The sequence below is a fragment of the Lycium barbarum genome, chromosome 3 (assembly GCF_019175385.1).
Source record: "Lycium barbarum isolate Lr01 chromosome 3, ASM1917538v2, whole genome shotgun sequence".
NCBI lineage: Eukaryota > Viridiplantae > Streptophyta > Magnoliopsida > Solanales > Solanaceae > Lycium > Lycium barbarum.
Window position 1 is genome coordinate 72,242,306 of NC_083339.1, and position 22,183 is coordinate 72,264,488.

At 41.4% G+C, this 22,183-nt stretch overlaps 1 protein-coding gene across 1 annotated transcript; it reads right to left on the bottom strand.

Annotated features, from left to right (window-relative positions):
- Positions 1–17,117: 17,117 nt before the first annotated feature.
- Positions 17,118–19,485, bottom strand: LOC132630949 (uncharacterized). The gene is made up of 3 exons (XM_060346527.1): positions 19,266–19,485; positions 17,876–18,223; positions 17,118–17,482 (listed from the first exon to the last, which is right to left on the bottom strand). The coding sequence occupies exons 1-3, from the start codon at positions 19,483–19,485 to the stop codon at positions 17,118–17,120; spliced, it is 933 nt and encodes a 310-aa protein (XP_060202510.1).
- Between the last annotated feature and the right edge of the window lie 2,698 nt (positions 19,486–22,183).

Sequence of the window (22,183 nt, forward strand, 5' to 3'; positions counted from 1 at the left end):
AGTTACGCTATAGGATTCATGCCATTAGAAAGAAGGGGCTAGCCTCACATACCTTTGACGTTTAACTAAGCTATCGTTCGCGTGTTCTCCTTCGATATCACGTCTCTACCTTCAAGAGGGAATTCGAACTAACATTAGTTAATCAACTATAAGAATGCGCTATCATTTCAAGAGAAAATTGGGCAGCACTTCCTTTGTTTCTACTACTTTTCCTGTACTCTATATCCACTATCAAACGCTCACAATAACATCCACAATATTGAAATCAACAATCATCATTTACATGCATTAACCACAATCCACCACTTCTCTCTATAATTTCTCCACATTTATACTTATAACTCATTATCACGTTTCCTCGTATATAACACTTATTTCATGGTCTAGATGTCATTTGGAACGTATTCATAATCACAACACATTAACATTCATGATTCAATTCAACTACCATCTAGCCATGGCACTATTCACTCATTTATGACCCATTTCCTATGCTTTTCTACCATTCGGGTATCCTAACCTTCCAACACCTTAAACAACATGGTATAGGCATGAAACTTACCTTAGATGTTGGTTGAACAAGTCTTGAGTGGAGTTTCTCCTCTAGCACCAAAACCCTACTTCACCTCTTTTGGTTTTCTTTTAGGAAGATGAACTTGAGCTAGGTTTCACACTCTTGTTTTCATGAATTTGGCATTTTTAATCTTGATTTTCCTTTGATTCTCTTGAATTCTTATGGATGAAGTGTTTTGGAGCATTCTAGAGAGCTCTTGAATTGTGAAGATGAGAAATGAAATAAAATGAGCTTGGGGTCCCTTATACTTAACTTAAAAATCTGATTTTTGTGAGCAGTACTCGGGGTGTACAGTGGCCGTAAATCCAGTTTACGGGCCGTATTCTGGTTTACGGTCCGTCCTTCATGACCGTATTTAAGCATATCAGAAACAGAAAGGTTTGCTGTAGGTTATGGTGGTTTACAGTCACAGTTTACGGGTCGTATTTCAATTTAAGGTCCGTATTTTACCATTTCAACATTTGACAGAAAGTTGAAGTTTTGATAGTTGGAAGACGATGGCACTTTACTGTCCGTAAATCACTTTACGGGCCGTATTCTATTTTACGACCACTGGGCCGAAATGCAAATCTGCAACCTTCGCGTTTTCAAAACTCATGGGTAGTCATTCCCTTCTTAGTAAAATATTGTACACTCATACTCTTCGTTGGTCTATTCATTGTATGCTCACGGAAAATTTTTTGAGGTGTAACAGTTCCCCTGTTTGGTCATATATCTGTGTTTATATTTAAAAAGGGGAGAAAGTTTAGGTTCTAAATCTCATCTAGGAGGTTTTGTTCTATCTTCATGAACTATCTACACACATATGTTGTGTTGTCAGATTTTAAAGAAATGTTGGTCTTGTTTTGTACATATCTAAGTATCTTTACGATCTTGAGTCCTATTTGGTACTTGTTTTAGTTACTAGCTTACTATTGAAACTGTCATAATAGTTGAAGTCCTACATTTGATGATATGAAAGCTTAAGTAGTCAACTAATCATTAGCTAAATTTTAAAGGGATCAATCCAGTACACTACTTGAATTTGATCTAAGTCAAATATATTCACATTATGTGGTTTGTCGCTATATACAAAGTAAATGTGTAGATGAATATGAATGGATACATTTTCTTGTTTAAACTTTATCCTAAACAGCTGACTTAGCATTAGTATATAACTGCATTATAAGGAATAGGTCATCTAGTATATACAGTCATTTATTTTAAGGATTTAGGAATTCTATCAAGATTAAGGGGTCCTGGCTGATGTTTGTGACTGTAATTGAGTAGTTAACTGCATTTTCTCTTCTCCGTAAAATTCTTAATTTATCTTTACCTGGGAATTTGTATAAAATGGGATATATTGAGTGGAGAATGAGGAACCCTTTTTTTATTTTAAGGGTGGTGCTCCTAATTGAATATACAAGGGATATACCTAGGGTATACTGGGTATGTGCAGTTTCTATATGTTGTGGTATATGGGGACTTGTATATTTGGTATAGGTGTGGTATACCCCCCCCCCCCCCATGTTAGTCTCAGAACCGATAGTTATACACTGAAAATCTACTTGGAATTACCTTTATTTTGTTTGTTGCATTTGGGCTTTATTTTTTCATGATTTGGGCCCGATTTCTTATTCATCCTGACCAAGTTGTATTTGGGCTCGTTTAACTTTATCTTCTTCTCTGATCAGTCCATTAACCAGGAAAATACATGTGAAACATGTTTAAGTTTTTCTTTATAGTTACCCTCTTAGTGTTCTTATTTATCTAGTGGTTAAGGCCTAGGTTAGGTACTCTCTAACCCATTACCTTATTTTTCCCCCTTTGTGTTGCATGAGATTTCTGCTCGGGTCGATTCTTACTTGCATAATCCTGTTGGGCCTAAGGCCCAACCATTTTTCCTTGAGCGAGTCCGAAAACAAGAAGAAAGGGATGCTAATATTATTGAAGGCTAATCCATGGGTAAAAAAAGGATACTGGTGGGCTTGGGTAGGCCCACCAGCTTAATTCTCTTCCTTTCCCCGCATTTTATATTTATATGTCATATGTGTATGTAGGTTGTAAACAAACATGTGAAAATATTGGAACCCTATGGATGATAGAACTTAGGAGAACGCCTATTATTATTAGGAATGTTGCTGAAACGATTTTCAAACATGGTTTAATCTAATATATGCTTGAAATTGGTACTTAATCTACTTTTTCATAAGTTTGAAACTGGTTTGGATAGTCGGCTATTTCTAAACAATATCTGAAATGGGAATTGAATCGTATTTTTGGGCCTTCCGCCCCTTTGCGTGATTCTGAATACAATTTGGAACACCACCGGTGCATTAGTCAATCCAAACAACATTACCCGAAACTCGAAATGACCATACCTAGTCCTGAAGGCTATCTTTGGAATGTCCTACTCCCTGACTCTCACCTGATGATACCCCGATCTCATATCTATCTTTGAGAACTATTTGGGACCCTGCAACTAATCAAATAAATAATCAATTCTTGGAAGTAGGTATTTATTCTTTATCGTCACCTTGTTCAACTGCCTGTAGTTAATGTACATCCGCAAGGAACCATCTTTCTTTCTTACAAACAGCACAGGTGCTCCCCACGGCGATGAACTAGGCCTAATAAAGCCTTTTTCTAGCAAATCTTTTAATTGCTCCTTTAACTCCTTCAGTTCCGCAGGGGCCATTCGATAAGGAGGAATATATATGGGCTTAGTATCCGGTAACACATCAATGGTAAACTCAACTCCCGTTCTGGTGGAGACCTGGAAGCTCGTCCGAAAACACATCTGGAAACTCATTCACTACTGGGACAGATTGAAGAGTTGGCGGTTTTGCTTCTGTATCTTGAACCCGAACTAAATGATATATACAACCTTTAGCAATCATCTTCTTCGCTTTGAGATAGGAAATAAACCTACCTCTCGAAGATGCCATATTACCTTTCCATTCTAAAATTGGTTCTCCCGGAAACTGAAAACGAACCATTTTTGCTCTCTACAATCAATATTGGCGTAACAAGAGGTCAGCCAATCCATATCCATTATAACATCAAAATCTAACATTTTCAATTCATGTAAGTTAGCCATAGTATGACGGTCATAGACTACAACCACACAATTTCTATATACCCTCCTATAGATGCGATTCTGAGGACTGCTCAAACTGGATTCCCCCTCTGCCTCTGCGACGGCCTGCTGGAGTTTGAGAAGTCTGGCCAGGAGGGCACACAGATGATGAAGAACCAACTGCAGACCCCGTCGATTGAGCCACACGTCCACCTCCTCTCAAAGGACAATCTCGCATAACGTGGCCTGGCCACCCACAGGTATAACAAACATTTAAACCCAAGCGACACTGCCCTGCATGCAACTTGCCGCACTGAGTACATCGAGGCAAAGGTAGTCTCGCCTGGCTGGAATCACCCCTATACTGGGAACCCAAAACTCTGGGACTCTTATCCGGCCCAGAATAAATAGGGCGATGGAATCTCTTGCCTGCAAATCGAGGAGGTGCACTAGCTGCTGATTGTTCTGAATGCCTGGAATACAGCTACCTCTGACCTCCTATACTTACTAACAGCACCGGAAGATATGGCCCTATTACTATAATCTCTATCGTAATCACGCTCACCCCTTTGCGGCTGCTGTTGTTCTTCCAGATTCTAGGCATGGGCCTGAATATGTGAAATATCCATCCCATCCTGAAGTGAGGCTGTCAAGCACTCCTTAATCAAATGTGGCCCTAAACCACTCACAAACCAGTGTACGCGGTCCCCCATATCGGCTACCAGGGCTGGAGCATACCTTGCCAAGGAATTAAAGCGAAGCCTATACTCTCGAGCACTCATATTCCCTTGTCTAAGGATATAAAATTTGTCAGCTCTGGCCCGTCAAACCTCTGGTGGAGAATAATGTCGGAGAAAAGCATCTGCAAACTCTTTCCTACAAGGGGGAGGTGTATTTGCCCCTCTAGAAGATATCCAGGTGTTGTACCAATGAATGGCCACATCTCGTAATCTATAAGAGGCCAACTCTACTGACTCAACATCAGAAGCATGTATTATTCGCAATATCCTCAACATCTTATCTATAAAGGTTTGCGGGTCCTCATCCGATTTTTACCCAAAGATTTCTGAAGGGTTCAAGCTAATAAAATCACAGGCTCTTGCACTGACCGCCATCACCCTGGACAACACCCTTTCACTGGGCCTGGGCAGCTACTAACTAGGTCAGCAACTGGATAGCATCTCTCATCTGCTGGCCTGAGGTATCTGGTGGAGGAACTGGGTATTGGAGCTGGAGCTGAGGCCCCTTCCTGCTCCCCTGAAATTGGTGAAGTATGAGATGTCCGAGATGGAACCTCACTCTGAGACTCACCCTCCTCTATATCTACCGGTGGCTCCTACTCAGTCCTCCTTCTGGCCACTGTCTTGCCCTTCTGGGCCGCTGTTGCTTTTCTCTTCATAGGCATCGCTGAAATCATAACACACGATTAGGAAAAAGGGAATCCTGATAACATAGCTCTATCGCATGATCTAAGATGAGAAAGAAAGGTCAATAATTCCTAAATGCCCCGCAGCCTCTTGTTTATAAGTGTGGCGCACTTCACACCCATAAACAAGACTCTACTGGACATGGCTTGTAGACATACCCTAGGATGAACTGCTCTGATACCACTTTTGTCACGACCCAACCAGAGGGCCATGACGGGCACCCGGAACTAACCTACCGAGCACCTCTGAACATACATCTCATAATCATTTCTAGGTGGACCACAAAGATAGCTCATTGGAATCATAATCCGTAAGGGCATATGTCACAAGATAACGGCACATCTTTATATAATCATCAACAACTATGCTTATCATCACAAGCCGACAAGGCTGCCAAAATATTATACAACAATATGAACGGATACGTTTATGGGACATCTAGCTACACACATCTGTCTACGAGCCTCTAAATAGAATATAGGAATTCATAAGGATGGGGCAGGACTCCGTCATGCCCAAGTATATACACAAAGAGTAATACCAATAGACTGCAGCTTCGAAGCAAATGAGCGCTCCTGAGAATCCGCTGATAAGCACCTAAGGATCTGGTCCGTCTCCGTGCCTACCTGCGGGCATGAACGTAGCGTCCATAAGAAAGGATGTCACTACGGACAAAGTACTGAGTATGTAAGGCATAAAAGTAACAAGAGTAGGAGCATAAGGAAACTGTAATGTAAATGAATGTAACCTATGTGTTTGAACTGCTTCTGAGGACTGATAATATGCATAATTTATGTGCATGCATGCATGAGGTTATACATATACATATATGCGTATGCAACGCCTATCAAGCCTCTATAGGCATCCCATTATGTCATATCGGCAGGCATTATCATCATTATCAATATCATCGTCGTCCTCGTATCATTATATGACCAGCTGATCAGTTAGTAATGTGTCTATAACATCGTCACCTTCCCCATACGTCATGGGTCGATGTGCATATGTATAAATAAATGCAATGCATAAGTAAGCTGAATAAATAGAACTCTCATAGTGACATAAAGTCGTACTATCTTCGATAGACATTCTTAAGCTAACATCATTAGTATATGTGATCTCAAGACCCATGAACAGAAGGAATAATCATAAAAGAGGTACAGGAACATCAAAGATTAGAGTACTCCTAATGCTTCTAAGAGTAGCGTAATATGGAAGTCCGTTTATACGTTCGTTCGTTCATATCATAAGGGTCATGCAAAAATGAAAGAAAGGATAGCCTTAACATACCTTTTGGTCTCCTTAACAACTTAACGCTTATCCTTCCAAGCTCGTAAATCTACATTCAGAGAATTCATACTATTGTTAGGCTTATCGTCATGCGCTTGTCTTAAGCTTTCAAATTAATTCCTTTTAGAATCTGCCGAAATTTGGATAGCATCTCCTCTGTTTATATCCCTAGCCCGAAATCACAATACCAACAACCAACAACAACAACAACAACAACAACAACAACACTAACATCAACAATATCATCTTCAGAACCAATATACTCCATAAAACATCCCACACGATGTTTACCCGATTTCTCAATCAACTAATTCATTATACGACTATTTAATAGATATATCTTCATAAGTAAACCTAAATTAATATCAATAAGGAGAGATTCATACCTTGTTCTTACTAGAACAGCAATATCTTCAATATTTACTTTGAATCCAAGCCAAAATCCACCGCAAAACGATACTATAGTCACCACTATACGTCACCCGAGCCTTGATTAATACTCCGCCACTCGAAATCACTCTAATCCCTCCATTTTATGACACACACACACTCATATATGTTTGATGAGCTTTTGGGGTAATATTTGGGTGAAAAATGAGGGTTTTGACCCCTTATATTGAGCATTGAAGTCGGTGGGAACCGACTTAAAAATTGCTCTGCGCGTTCGCGAAGAGTTTCCCAATGGCTTCCCTTCACGTTCGCGCCACTCCCAGGCGCGTTTACGCAGGGTTAATTCCTGCTCTCGCAGTCCGTCTTGAAATGCTCATAACGTTTGATTCCGATGTCGGATCGACGTGCGGTTTGTTGCGTTGGAAACTAGACTTCCTGAACTTCAATTTAGGCTTTGGTTTTACTTCAAAACTCCTGATATAATAGGAGATATTCCTTTCTCAAGTTAGACCAAAATTATCGTACGAAACCCTGCCCATCCTTTCTCCAAAGTTTCGAAAAACTTAATTTCCTTAATTCACTTGTTCTCCAATCCTTCCATGACCTATTACATGAATTTAAACCCTCATAACCATAAGATAGGCGCATATAACCACATATATCCTAGAAAATAACTCCGGTGTCTACAATTGAACAACTAACACCTAACGAAAGTGAACAACTAACACCTAACGAATGTCAATGTACAAAACTATGAGGTGTAATAATATCATTAGGACCAAAATAGTAACGACTCTACCCGGGAGAAATCCCGAGTGTGTCTTGGTCCGGAAATGAGGTTAGTTGAACACTTACATGGATTTTTGAAACCCAAAACCCCTATTTAAGGGGACTTTTAGCCAAATTTTCTCTTGAGTTTATGATACAAATGAATACTATTTTTGGGGAAAACTAAACATTTTTAAGCAAATAAATACATTAATCACACATTGAAGCTCTTAGGTCAACCGTATTCTAGGGATATTTAATACTAGGGTGCGTAAAACCTTCCCTAGGGGATCACCAGAACCCTTACCCCGAACTTTGGTACCAAAAGGATTTCTCTTTTGCTTGAAAAATCTTTTACCCGGTTTTCCTAATTTTCCTTTAATAAATTAGGTGGCGACTCTAAAATACAAAAATCCAATTAGACCACCAACAACCTCACAGTAGCTTTTATGCTTTAACCCGCGTAAAAGTGAACCGTAACATGGGAGACCCGTCGTTGGTTGTTCCAGCTGAAACTATAATGTTTATGAATGGCCTAACCTATGGAGAGATCCCTGTGGATATTCTTGATCATCACTTTCGCAAGTTGAGTACTAAGGAAGTTGCCTCGGTAAAGGTATGATGGAGGAGTTAGACAGTCGAAGAGGCTACATGGGAAGCCGAAGAGGACACGAAATCTAGATATCCACATTTGGCAGAAAACACCTAAGGTAAAAAACCTTTCGTAACCATTTCATGTCCCCATATGTATTCATGTCTCATATTTCACGTTCATGTATCAACTACTCATGTCCCATGTCCAACGTTCATGTTTCCATGTAATCATGTCATTTCAGTCCCCATGTTCCAAGTCATGTTTCCTCATGTTCATGTACTCAAGCCATGTCCAGCCGTGTACTTAACCATGACCCATCATTCGAGGATGAATGATCTCAAGGGGGAGATATTGTAACACCTCGTGCTTTCGGCGAAGTTTCGACTTGTAAGATAGAGATATAATTGAGCCAAGATGGGATATATTGGATATGTTTTGAGATACCTTTCCATCCATGTAAGGACAAGGTCAATCAAATCTATGTACAAGAAGTTGTAATCGAGCGACAGAAAAAGATCACAACCAACTACAGGATCGATATGCGCCGCATAAGGCGTTATACGTTGCATTTCAGAAGTCAAAATCTCCGTCTTAATTGCCCAGCTCTCTTTTTTGGTATGCCTTCGCATAATTCATTAAGCGCCGCATATCATGATATGCGATACACCTCGGAAATAATTTGTCCATCATGAAATTTGATATGGGTTACCATCTGCACCGCATAATGCGATATGCGCTGCAGACGGCGACGCAGATCGTCTTTCGGCTCTCTTTAATTAAAGATGCGTTTTTCGAAAATTCAATTCCATTTTTCAGTTCTCCAAGCCCTAGCATGACTTCTCTCTCCTGTCCTCACCCTTCCACATCAAGGTAAGTCTCTACTATATATTCCTAAGTAATTCTAACATATATACGTGAATTCTTAACAAGATTCTACGCTACCATCTTAGGGTTTTCAAGAAAACCCTCCTCAAGGTTTCAAGTTCAGATTGTTGGGTTTCTTCTTCAAAAGTTCAGACCATTACTGCAAGTTTTGCAGTGATTAAGGTATGTAGGGCTTCCATCTACGTGTGGGAACATTGTTGTTCTTCCCCACGCCACGTTAACTCATGAAACCCAATTTCTCCTCAGAGTTAGAGAATCATGCTTCAATTCATGAAATACCTCTAATACAAGTTAATTATATATATGTATTATCATGCTCAACCATGTTTCAGATAATTGTATTCGTGTATATCATTACGATTGTCATGAACCTGTCCGTAATCCATGTATGCTCGTGTTATCGTTTTCATGAGCTTTCACGACCCAATTTAGCTGAGTCGTGCGGGCACTTGGCTTTCCCACCTCAGTAAGCGAACCCTCAACCCAACGAAAGTAAAGACGTAAATAAATAATTAAATAAGCGAAAGAGAATAAATCACGTAAGTTTGACAACAATTGTCACGACCCAAACTGATGGGTCGCCACGAGTGCCTGACTTCTACTGACTAGACACCCCTATACTCGTACCTGGATCTCAAAGAATAACAGGGTGGCCCATAAATGACTTATAACTAAACTATATTGACTCTGTAAGAATAACATCATGAACTCTGTATCAAGAACTCACAACCACCTATATATATATATATATATATATATATATATATATATATATTGAAAATAACGGTGCAAGCCGACTAGGCCGCCACATATGTTGTACAACAAAATAAGAGCAGACAAGGAAACAACTACATACAACTGTCTACAGACCTTTAATGGAGTATAAAGCTGTAGAAAGGACAGGACAGGGCCCCGTCATACCCACATATACACATCAAAAGAATAGCATACCAAAAATAGACTGTCGCTCTGAACCAAGTGGAGCGCACTGACTACTGCTAGGTGGAAGTCCTACTGAATTGGACCGCCTGTCTGTCTACCTGAACCTATGGGAATAAACGCAGCCCCCCGAGCAATAAGGGAGCCAGTACGAATAACGTACCGAGTTTGTAAGGCATAATAACAACATATACATGAGAATCAGGTAAGATATCTCAAACATAAGAGCTAATCCAATTATCTGAAAATGTCTGAGTACTCTGTACAACTGAAAGTGCCTCTGCGGCGTATGATATGCATGCTTCTTTTCAAAATCATATGTATGTATATATATATATATATATATATATATATCATAGTATAATTGTTGGTCCTGTGGAACTTACAGCCCGATCCATATCTCATGTCATCCCGCGTCCGGGGTAATCTCATAATCTACCCACTGCAGTGTGTGCACATCTACGTGCCTGCCCGGCCGACTATAGCGCGGCGCGGTGTAAGAAAATAGCTATACATATATATAAATGCATGAAAGACTCATAAAAGGATACTCTGAACTTTTCTGGAATCTATGGACATGAAACATAGGAGGCCAAGGATACGAATATCCCTACGCTGTCTAAGAATAGAGTCTTTGGAACTCGCTCGTTTACTTCTTTCGTTCGTAGCATAAGGATCATGCCAAAATGAAACAAAGAGATAGACTTAACATACTTTGAAGTGTATCTAATCGTCCAACGTCTACTTCTCGAACTCATAACTCTACAATCAAGATAACATAAGCCACAATTAGACCATTTACATCACTCACTATCCATTTCAAGTACGAAAGGAACTTAACGAATTTCGGACAGCATTTCCCCTATAATTCCCACTCTAATCCAACTTCCAAAGCATCCCACTACATATACAACATCATTATCAACAACAACAACATATAGCAACATAAACAAGTAAGAATCTCTCCAAAAATCTAATAAACAACAGCCCACAAGGCAATCATATCAACAAACTAGTTTGTGCCTCCTCAACACCATTTCCTTCACCTTAACCTACTAAAACTCTAGGTAGTTAACTCCAAAACAATGGTAAGAATCATATGCATACCTTGAAGGAACTATAAATCCCAAAAATCAAACTTCAACTCCAACTCCTAAGCTTAACAACTTCAATGGAACCCTACGAAAAACTTTTTCTTCATTAGCTTGGGTTCACGGGGCTCGGATCTTGCTAAAATCTCACCAATTTAATGGAAAATGTTGAGAGGAAATTTTTTAGGGTTTTCACTGGTTGGGGAAATGAAAAATGAGGATAAAAACGTGAGGGGATATAGATATAAGGAGAACAAAAAGTTCCAGTGCCTCAGGGTCGACGAGAGGGTCGACGGCTCGTCAACACGTCGACGACCGTCGACTCTGCTCCATCGTTCTGCAACCCAGAATTCAGGGGCCTCGGCATGTTGACGGTGGGAAAGGATGCCTTGTCCACATGTCGACGGGTCGTCCCTTTGCATCGTTAAGGTGCACTGATGCCTGAATCCCTGAGTTGCTCAGATTCACATCGTTCGATTCGTTTAGCTTCTAATCCTATCGTATTGTAAGGAACACATACTTGTACTTCGATATACGCGAGGTAAGGCACTTAATATCTTGAAAACTCCGGCACAGATCTCCGTACTAAGGGTATACATAGCTAGGATGCCATATACTTTCTTACGACGAAGACAAGAGGCATAACATTCTCCCTTCCATAGAAACATTCGTCCTCAAATGTTCATACAAATCGCGAGTTGTAAAAATTTCAGCAGAGTCTCCCCTATAACTATACTAATCCAACCTATACACAGCAACCCAAAATAATGCCACATAGGGCCATATGCTAAAATATACAACATTATGGCCTTATACGACCAATCACAACAGCTATGAATAAATCCAATACCTGGGATGATGATGTCTCAAACTGGGCCTCCTGGGACAATGGAAACAAGTGCGGGTACTTAGTCTTCATCTCCTCTTCAGCCTCCCAAGTCATTTCCTCGACATTATTATTTCTCGAGAGTACTTTAACAGAAGCCACATCCTTTGTCCGTAGCCGATGGACTTGCCCATCTAATTTAGCCACAAGAATTTACTCGTATGATAACGACTCAGTCACCTGCATATCATCCACTGGTACGAATCTCGAGGAATCTCCTATGCACTTACGGAGCATGGACACATGGAATACTGGATGTATAGACTCCAGATCAGAAGGTAGCTCTAACTCATATGCTACTTTACCCACTGTACGAATGATTCTATATGGTCCAATGTATCGAAAGCTTAACTTACCTTTCTTGCCAAAACGCATCACTCCCTTCATAGGCGATATCTTCAGGAAAACCCAATCGCCTACCTCAAACTCTAACTTGCGTCGCCGATTATCTGCAAACGATTTCTATCGACTCTGTGCCGCTAGTAACCTTTCTTAAATCACTTTCACTTTGTCAACCGCTTGCTGTATTAAGTCTGGGCCTACTAGCTGATTCTCCCTAACATCAAACCATCCTATGGGTGATCTACATCTCCGCCCATATAAAGCTTCATAAGGAGCCATCTGAATACTGGAATGGTAACTGTTGTTATACGCAAACTCAATAATAGGAAAATGATCATCCCAGCTACCTCGGAAATCAATTATACAAGCCCTCAGCATATCCTCAAGTGTCTGTATAGTACGCTCAGCTTGTCCATCTGTCTGCGGATGAAAGGCAGTACTAAGACTCACCTGAGTCCCCAATCCGTCCTGGAAAGATCTCCAGAAGTTAGCTGTGAACTGCGCTCCTCTATCTGAAATAATGGCTGCAGGAACCCCGTGAAATCGTAAAATCTCCCTAAGGTAGAGCTTCGCATAATCTTCAACTGAATAAGTAGTTCTAACAGGTAGAAAATGGGCTGACTTTGTAAGTCTATCAACTATGACTCATATCGAGTCATACTTATGCTGAGTATGGGGAAAACCTGTAATGAAGTCCATATTAATTACCTCCAACTTCTATGTCAAAATCTCAATTTCCTGCAATAAACCTCCAGGTTTCTGGTGCTCTACCTTAACTTGCTGACAACTCGGACACTGGGCGACAAATTCTGCTATATCCTTCTTCATACCATCCCACCAATAAACTTCCTTGATATCATGGTATATTTTTGTTATGCTCGGATGGGTAGTATGGTGAGAATAATGAGCTTCCCCCATCACCTGCTGACGAAGTCCTGCAACATTGGCCTTTCCCGGATGGTACAAAATATCAACATCATAATCTTTTAGCAACTCTAGCCATCGCCTCTTACGTAAGTTCAAGTCCTTCTGCTTAAAGATGTACTGGAGGCTCTTATGATCACTATAAATATCAACATCAACACCATATAGATAGTACCTCCACATTTTTAAAGCATGGATCACTGCAGCTAACTCAAGATCATGGGTTGGGTAATTCTTCTCGTGCTTCCTCAGTTGTCTAGAGGCATAAGCAACAACTTTGCTATGTTGCATCAATATACATCCCAATCCAATACCTGAAGCATCAGAATATATCACATAGCCATCTGTCCCCTCTGGAAGAGTCAAGATGGGTGTTGAGGTCAACTTGTCCTTTAATATTTGAAAACTCCACTCACATGCATCTGTCCACTGAAACTTAGTTGATTTTTGAGTCAGCTTGGTTAGTGGGGATGAAAGAGAATAAAAACCCTCTACGAACTGCCTATAATATCCTGCAAGACCAAAGAAACTACGTATCTCTGTTGGTGTCGTGGGTTTTGACCAATTCCTTACAGCCTTGATCTTTTGAGTATCCACGTTAATGCCTTCATCTGAAATAATATGACCAAGAAAAGCCACAGAGTTCAGCCAGAACTTACACTTAGAAAATTTCACATATAACTCTCTATCTAGAAGAACTCTAAGCACTGCATGTAAATGATCGGCATGCTCAGCCTCTAACGGTGAATAAACCAAGATATCATCTATAAATACAATCACGAACAGATCTAGGAAAGGTCTGAATACACGATTCATGAGGTCCATGAATACAGTTGGAGCATTAGTTAACCCGAATGACATAACACGAAACCTATAGTGCCCATATCTAGTCCCGAATGCTGTCTTCGGAATATCTTCCTCCTTCATCCTAACCTGATGATACCCCGATCTCAAGTCTATCTTAGAATATTTGGCGCCCTGCCGTTGATCAAATAAATCATCAATCCTCGGAAATGGATACCTATTCTTTATAGTCACTTTATTCAATTGTCTGTACTCAATACACATTCGAAAATAGCCATCCTTCTTTCTTACAAATACAACCGGCGCTCCCCACGGCGATGTGCTTGGTCTAATGAAGCCCTTCTCAAGTAGATCCCTCAATTGTTCCTTCAATCCTTTCAATTCTGTGGGTGCCATTCTATAAGGAGGAATGGATATTGGCGGAGTATCGGGTAATAGATCGATAGTAAAATCAATCCCCCGCTCGGTCAGGCAAATCTGTTTCACTGACCAAGTGGTCAGGCTAAATAAAATGTCTCACTGACCAAGTGGCCAGGCTAAATAAAATATATGCATATCATGTATGTGTAAAAGAATACCAGTACTGTAACATGTCTCTTTTGTCTCTCTATGAACTCAAGGACATAGGAAGGGGATATAGCCTCTCAAAAAGAATAACAGAACACTCGAAAATCATGCAACAATATGACAAGCTCTACTTAGACAATTTCTGGTCACAAGGTTATTACGCTCTTACCTTATATGGAATCATGCAAAGAAAAGAAGGAACAACCTTAACATACCTTTTGGGTCTCCTTACTACTTAACGTTTATCCTCCCAAGCTCGTAAATCTACATTCAAGAGAATTTATACTATTGTTAGGCTTATCATCATATGCTTGTCTTAAGCCTTCAAATTAATTCCTCTTAGAATCTGCCGAAATTCGGGCAGCATCTCCTCTGTTTATATCCCTAACCAAAAATCAAAATACCAACAACCAACAACAACAACAACGGTACTAACATCGACAACATCATTCTCAATACCAATATGCTTCATAAAACATCCCACACGATGTTTACCCAATTTCTCAACCAACTAATTCATTATAGGACTATTTAACAGCTCTATTTTCGTAAGTAAACCTAAATCAATATCAATAAGAAGAGATCCATACCTTGATCTTACTAGAACAGCAATATCTTCAATATTCACCTTGAATCCACGCCAAGATCCATCGCAATACAATACTATAATCACCACTATACGCTATCTGAACCTAAATCCCGAGATTTCACTTGATTTGGGCAAAAATTTTGTGGGTGGAAGTTGAGGGAATATTCCAGAGGGTTTGGGATAAGTGTGAGGAGTAGATGGCTGAAAATAAGGGGTAAATCCCCTTTTTATATTGTTTTGGAGTCGGTTTTCACCGACTCAATTTTTACCCTTCGCATTCGCGCCACTTTCAGCGCGTTCGCGAAGAGTTACCCAGTGGCTTCCCTTCGCGTTCGCGCCACTCCCAGGCGCGTTCGGGCAGGGTTAATTCCTGCGCTCGCAGTCCGTCTTGAAATGCTCATAACGATAAGATAGGCGCATATAATCTCATATATCCTAGAAAATAACTCCAGTGTTTACAATTGAGCCGCTAGCATCTAATGAATTTCAACGTACAAAACTACAAGGTATAACATTCCTCCCCCCTTAGAAACATTCGTCCTCGAATGTAAAACTCTTAGGAATTCCTATGAAAATTTTGCCAGAGTTTCCCCTGTAATTGTACCACTACCATCCTGTCATAACAACCCAAAATATACAGTGCCTCACAGGCCTACAACAACAATGACAATAATGGCCTCACATGACCAAGGAACTATAAGAAGGAAAGTGTTACACACCTAAAGACAATGATGTCTTTGTCTGAACTTCTTCTGGGAGTGGAAACAAATATGGATACCTGGACTTCATCTTTTCCTCAGCCTCCCAAGTCATTTTTTCTCTATTATTGTTTCTCCAAAGAACATTAACTGAGGCTACATCTTTAGTTCTCAGCCTCCGAACTTGTCTATCCAGGATTGCAATGGAAACTTCTTCGTAGGATAGTTATTCAGTGATCTGGACATCATTCACAGGTACAACTCTAGAAGGATCTCCAACACACTTACGAAGTATTGACACATGAAAGAGTGGATGGACTGTCCCCAATTCTGAGGGTAAATCTAACTCATAGGCTACTTGGCCCATTTTACGTACAATCTTGTAGGGTCCAATGTATCGAGGGCTGACCTTGCCCTTCTTGCCAAATCTCATTACACCTTTCATAGGTGATACCTTTAAGAATACCCAGTCGTCTACCTAAAACTCCAAATCTCGTCATCGATTATCCGCATAAGACTTCTAGCGACTCTGGGCTGCCAACAATCTTTCTTAAATAAGCTTAACCTTATCAACCGCGTGCTGAATTAATTCTGGCCCTATCATTTTAGATTCTCCAACCTCGAACCATCCGACGGGTGATCTACATTTCCGTCTATATAAAGCTTCATACGGGCCATCTGAATACTGGAGTGGTAACTATTGTTGTATGCAAACTCAATAAGCGGCAAATGATCATCCCAATTACCTTCAAAATCTAGCACACATTCCCTTAACATATCTTCAAGGGTTTGAATAGTACGCTCAGCCTGTCCGTCTGTCTGGGGGTGAAATGCTGTGCTAAGATTCACCTGAGTCCCTAAACCCTCCTGAAAATATCTCCAAAAGTTAGCCGCAAACTGCACACCCCTGTCAGAGATAATGGATAGAGGTACACCATAAAGTCGGACTATCTCTTTAATATAAAGCTTCGCATAATCCTTGACAGAGTAAGTAGTCCTGACAGGCAGAAAATGTGTTGATTTTGTCAATCTATTAGCAATTACCCATATAGTATCAAACCTACGCTGAGACCGGGGTAAGCCTGAAATGAAATCCATATTAACTACTTCCCACTTCCAAATCGAAATCTCCATAACCTGCAATAATCCGCCGGGCTTCTGATGTTCAATCTTCACCTGTTGACAATTAGGACACTGGGCTACAAACTCTGCTATATCCTTCTTCATTCCACTCCACCAATAAACCTCTTTAATACCGTGGTACATCTTTGTTAACCCTGGACGGATAGACTAGCGGGAGCAATGAGCTTCCACCATAATCTTCTGACGTAACCTCGCAACATCGGGAACATACAACCTAGCTCGATACCTGAGGACTCCTTCTCCGGTAATCCCGAATGGTGATTTCTTCTTTTGCGGAGTTGTATCCTTGTAATGGGTCAATGAAGGGTCCGCGTACTGACGCCTTTTCACCTCAGCCACTAAGGATGATGTGGCTATAGTCTGAATAGTAACTCCTGCATCTCCTGAATCTATTAGTCTGACCCCCAAGTTGGCTAACTGAAGAAGATCATGAGCCAACTCCCTTTTTCCAGCCTGCCGGTATGCTAAACTACTCATAGATTTGCGGCTGAGGGCATCTGCTACCACATTCGCTTTCCCCGAGTGGTACAAAATATAAACATCATAATCTTTCAGCAATTCTAACTACCGCCTCTACCGCAAGTTTAGCTCCTTTTGCTTGAATATGTACTGAAGACTCTTATGATCTGTATAGATGTCAACATGAACGCCATATAAGTAATGTCTCCAGATTTTAAGTGCATGAATCACCGCTGCTAACTCTAGGTCGTGAGTCGGGTAGTTCTTCTCGTGCTTCCTGAGTTGTCTAGAAGTGTAAGCAATCACCTTGCCGTGCTGCATCAATACACAACCCAATCCGACTCTTGAAGCGTCACAATAGACAGCATAACCCTCGGATCCCTCTGGAAGCGCCAGAACTGGTGCTGAAGTCAACCTATCCTTCAATTCTTGAAAACTCCACTCACAAGCATCTGTCCATTGGAACTTGGTTGCCTTCTGAGTAAACTTCGTCAATGGGGTAGAAAGATAAAAGAAGCCCTCCACAAATCTTCTGCAATACTCTGCTAAACCTAGAAAACTACGAACCTCTGCCGGCGTCGTAGGTCGAGGCCAAGTCTTCACAGCCTCTATCGTCTGAGTATCCACTTTGATACCCTCATCTGAAACAATATGCCCCAGGAAAGCCATAGAGTTTAGCCAGAATTCACATTTGGAGAATTTCGCATACAGCTTCTGGTCCTGAAGGACTCTAAGTACTGCACGCAAATGATCTGCATGCTCAGTCTCTAATCGAGAATAAACTAGAATATCGTCTATAAACATAATCACGAACAGGTCTAGGAAGGGTCTGAATACACGATTCATCAGGTCCATGAATACAGCTGGAGAATTAGTCAACCTGAAAGACATAACAAGAAACTCGAAATGACCATATCTAGCCCTAAATGATGTCTTCAGAATGTCTTTCCCTCTGATCCTGACCTGGTGATAACCAGACCTAAAGTCTATCTTCGAGAAATATCTAGCACCTTGCAGTTGATCAAATAAATCATCTATCCTCGGAAGTGGATACTTATTCTTAATCGTTACCTTATTCAATTGTCTATAGTCGATACACATCCGTAGCGAACCATCCCTCTTTCTTACGAACAATACTGGGGCTCCCCACAGTGACGTACTAGGTCTGATAAAGCCCTTCTCCAGTAGATCCCTCAACTGTTCCTTCAACTCCTTCAACTCAGCAGGGGCTATCCTATAAGGAGGGATGGATATCGGCTGAGTACCCGATAGTACATCTATAGCGAAGTCAATTTCTCGCTCTGGTGGGAGGCCTGGAAGCTCATCTGGAAACACATCCGGGAACTCATTAAATACAGGAATGGACTGAAGGATTTGCGGTTCTGCTTCTGTATCCTGAACTCGAACTATATGATAGATACAACCCTTCGAAATCATCTTCTTCGCCTTGAGATAAGATATAAACCTACCTTTCGGCGAAGCCATATTGCCCTTCCATTCCAAAATTGGTTCCCCCGAGAAGTGGAACGTGACAGTCTTCGTCCAACACCCGCATAAATAAAAGCTAACCAATCCATCCCCATAATGACGTAAAAGTCGACCATTTGTAATTCTATAAGATCTGCTACGGTCTGACGACCGCAAACAACTACAGAACAATCACGATAAATCTTCCTAACAATTACAGGTTCGCCAACAGGTGTAGACACAGAAAATGGCTCATTCAATAACTCTGCACTATACTGAATTTTTTCGCAATAAGTGGAGTGACATAGGATAAATTGGACCCCGGATCTATCAACGTGGAAACATTATATGAACAAACTGTCAACATACCTGTCACAACGTCTGGTGAAGACTCCAAATCCTGACGACCTGCCAAAGCGTAGATGCGGTTCTGAGCCTCGCCTACACCAGAAGCTCCTCCCCCTCCTCTGCCTCTACCTGCTGAAGACTGAGGCTCGCGCCCAGAAGGATGCACAGATGCTGATGACCCGGCTATAGAACCTGTCGGTTGCGTCACACTAGTAGGTCTCCCTTGTGGACAGTCCTTCATGAAATGATCTGGGCTACCACAAATATAACAAGCCCCCGACCCATACTGACATCGTCCCTGGTGCGCTCTACCACAGTTACCACACTACTGTGGTACTGCCTCCCTCGGGAGCTCCTCGGGTGGTGGAGTCGTCGATGATCGTTGGGGTAGGGTCTCACCCTGGCCCTCAGACTGGGCCTCGGCTGCCAGGTGTGCCCTACTGTTCCCCTCGCCAGCTATCGTATCACCTCTTCGGCCAGCTACAGTCTTCCTGGTCACCGGCATAGCTGTGTACAAATATGGAAGGGTAAGTTTAACTCAAATCTCCTATGACTTGGCTCTACAGCACGATTCAGATCTGAAAGAAAGGTAACCAATTCCTAAATGCCCTATAGTTTCCTATTTATATGATATGGTGCACAACACGTCTACAAATAAGACTCTACTAGACACTGCTTGTAGACTCCCTATGTCACGACCCAAACCCCGTGGGCCGCGACTGGTACCCTAACTGGATACCCATACGTACCTATCTGATCGAATTCGAATCATACAAATTTTTTTTTTTTTGTTTCAAAACAGAAGTACGGAAATAGGCCGATACAAATACGGCACGCGCGCAACCATACGTATATATACATATATACCTGAACATACAGACATTTACAAGTAAGCCGATAAGGCTAACATACCGACGAAACCCGTAACCCACACATCTATCTACAGGCCTCTACAGACATACAAAATCATATGGCGGGACAGGGCCCCGCCGTACCCAGAATATACACACATACGGAGTACACAGAAGACAGAAAATATATACCAAAAGATATGCTCCGGGTCAAAGGAGCTCTTCAAGTAGCAGAGTCGGGAACCTACGCGGGCGGCGTATCACCTGGTGCGTCTGTACCTGCGGGCATGTAGCGCAGCCCCCGAAGAACGGGGGTCAGTACGGAAAATGTACCGAGTATGTAAAGCAGAAACATAACAGATATAAACATAGTCCGAACCGGAGTCACAGAAATATAACGGACAGAACCATAAATCAGACTGACGGACAGAGTTATGATCCAGACAGACATACAGAATCGTGTTCCATACAAATAAACAGAATTATAGTTCGGACAGACAGACGGAATCACAATACGGACGGATGGGCAGAATCAGAACCCATACGGACATACAGAGTCAGAATCCATACGGACATACAGAAATAGTCGAAGCACAGACGGACAGACAGTAGTATGTCAGACAGAATTATGCATGCAGAGTAGCACAGAGTCATACAAAATCATACAGAGGCGTGTGCTTTATAAGTACAGATAGCACACGCATATATTCATACAGATCCCGGCCCTGTCTGGGGGCGCGGTAACAGAACCCGGCCCTCTTAGTACGGGACGCGGTGGACAGACAGAATCATATCAGATCATATGCCATCCTGGCCGCCATCCCCATACACAGATCATACAGACATACAGATCCCGGCCCGTACGCCGAGGGACGCGGTGAACAATGCAGAGAAAATATGCACGATAACAGAACCTGGCCCGGGTCGCAGTGAAAGAATGCATTGAGACAGACACGAATCGATAAATGAGAAACCACCTACCTACAGACTCAACATACAGACTCGATCAATCAGAAGGGTGCCAAACGGCGAGCCAAAATCAGAATATCCAGATAGTATGCATAGCACGCGCTCATATCCTAGTTAGGAAGGCACGACAGATTATCAGAATGGGATACTCGGATGTTCAGAAATCATATTGTATAAATTACACAAAACTATCCATAATATTCACAAAATAATAGTTCAGAAGTTTTTGGAGAAGATCGGACCAAAACAGAAGTATTTTAAAAATCGTACCGGAAGTATCGGGCCTTGTGGGCCCACCTCGGACCAACCCGAGGCTACATACGTAAATTACTGATGATTGACCTTATGAGGTCACCCATACTCATTCGGAAGTGTCCCGACTCCGTTTGGGGAAGTTTTGTACCAAATCTCACTTTAAGGGCTATTTGTAAGAAAATAGGTTCAATTGAATTGAAGGAATTGGAGCGGTTTTCCGTCTCGAATTCCGGGGAACGGAGTCGGACCTAGGGCTCGCGGCCGAGCCTACCACGTCCAGAACATGCCTAGGAGCGTATAGAAGTGCTTCACATACCTCGATGGCGCCTTATGCTCGCTCGGCGTCAATCCAAATTTCGTCCAAAATCTGGAAATGGTCAAGTTTACCATTTGGTTAGTTTCATTCTTTCGATACTCTATCTTTACACATAATTGCCTACCGAAATTTCGGCAGCATTTCCTCTGTATATACGACATCCCCGAGACTTAGCTCGGCTCAATTCCTCAACACAACAACCCAGAGAAAACATCCAAACAACAGCAAACATCAATAAACACTGATTCATACACTATGGCATTATTAGCCATCTTTCGACACAACGAGTTATTTTTCGTTTTAAACTTGCATTTCCAACCAAAACTTATTATTTTCCTATCCATTATCCATCAAAATCATTACGACACACACATCGGAGGAATCCATACCATGTACACATAATATTCACAAGATATTCATAAAATTCACAAACATTCAACTTTCCATCAAGTCACTACTTTTCCAATCCCTTCCTAACTTTCAACATGCAAGCTCATCAACCCATTTTTTTATATTCCAAGTTCATTGTCGTAAGCATAATTTGCCTC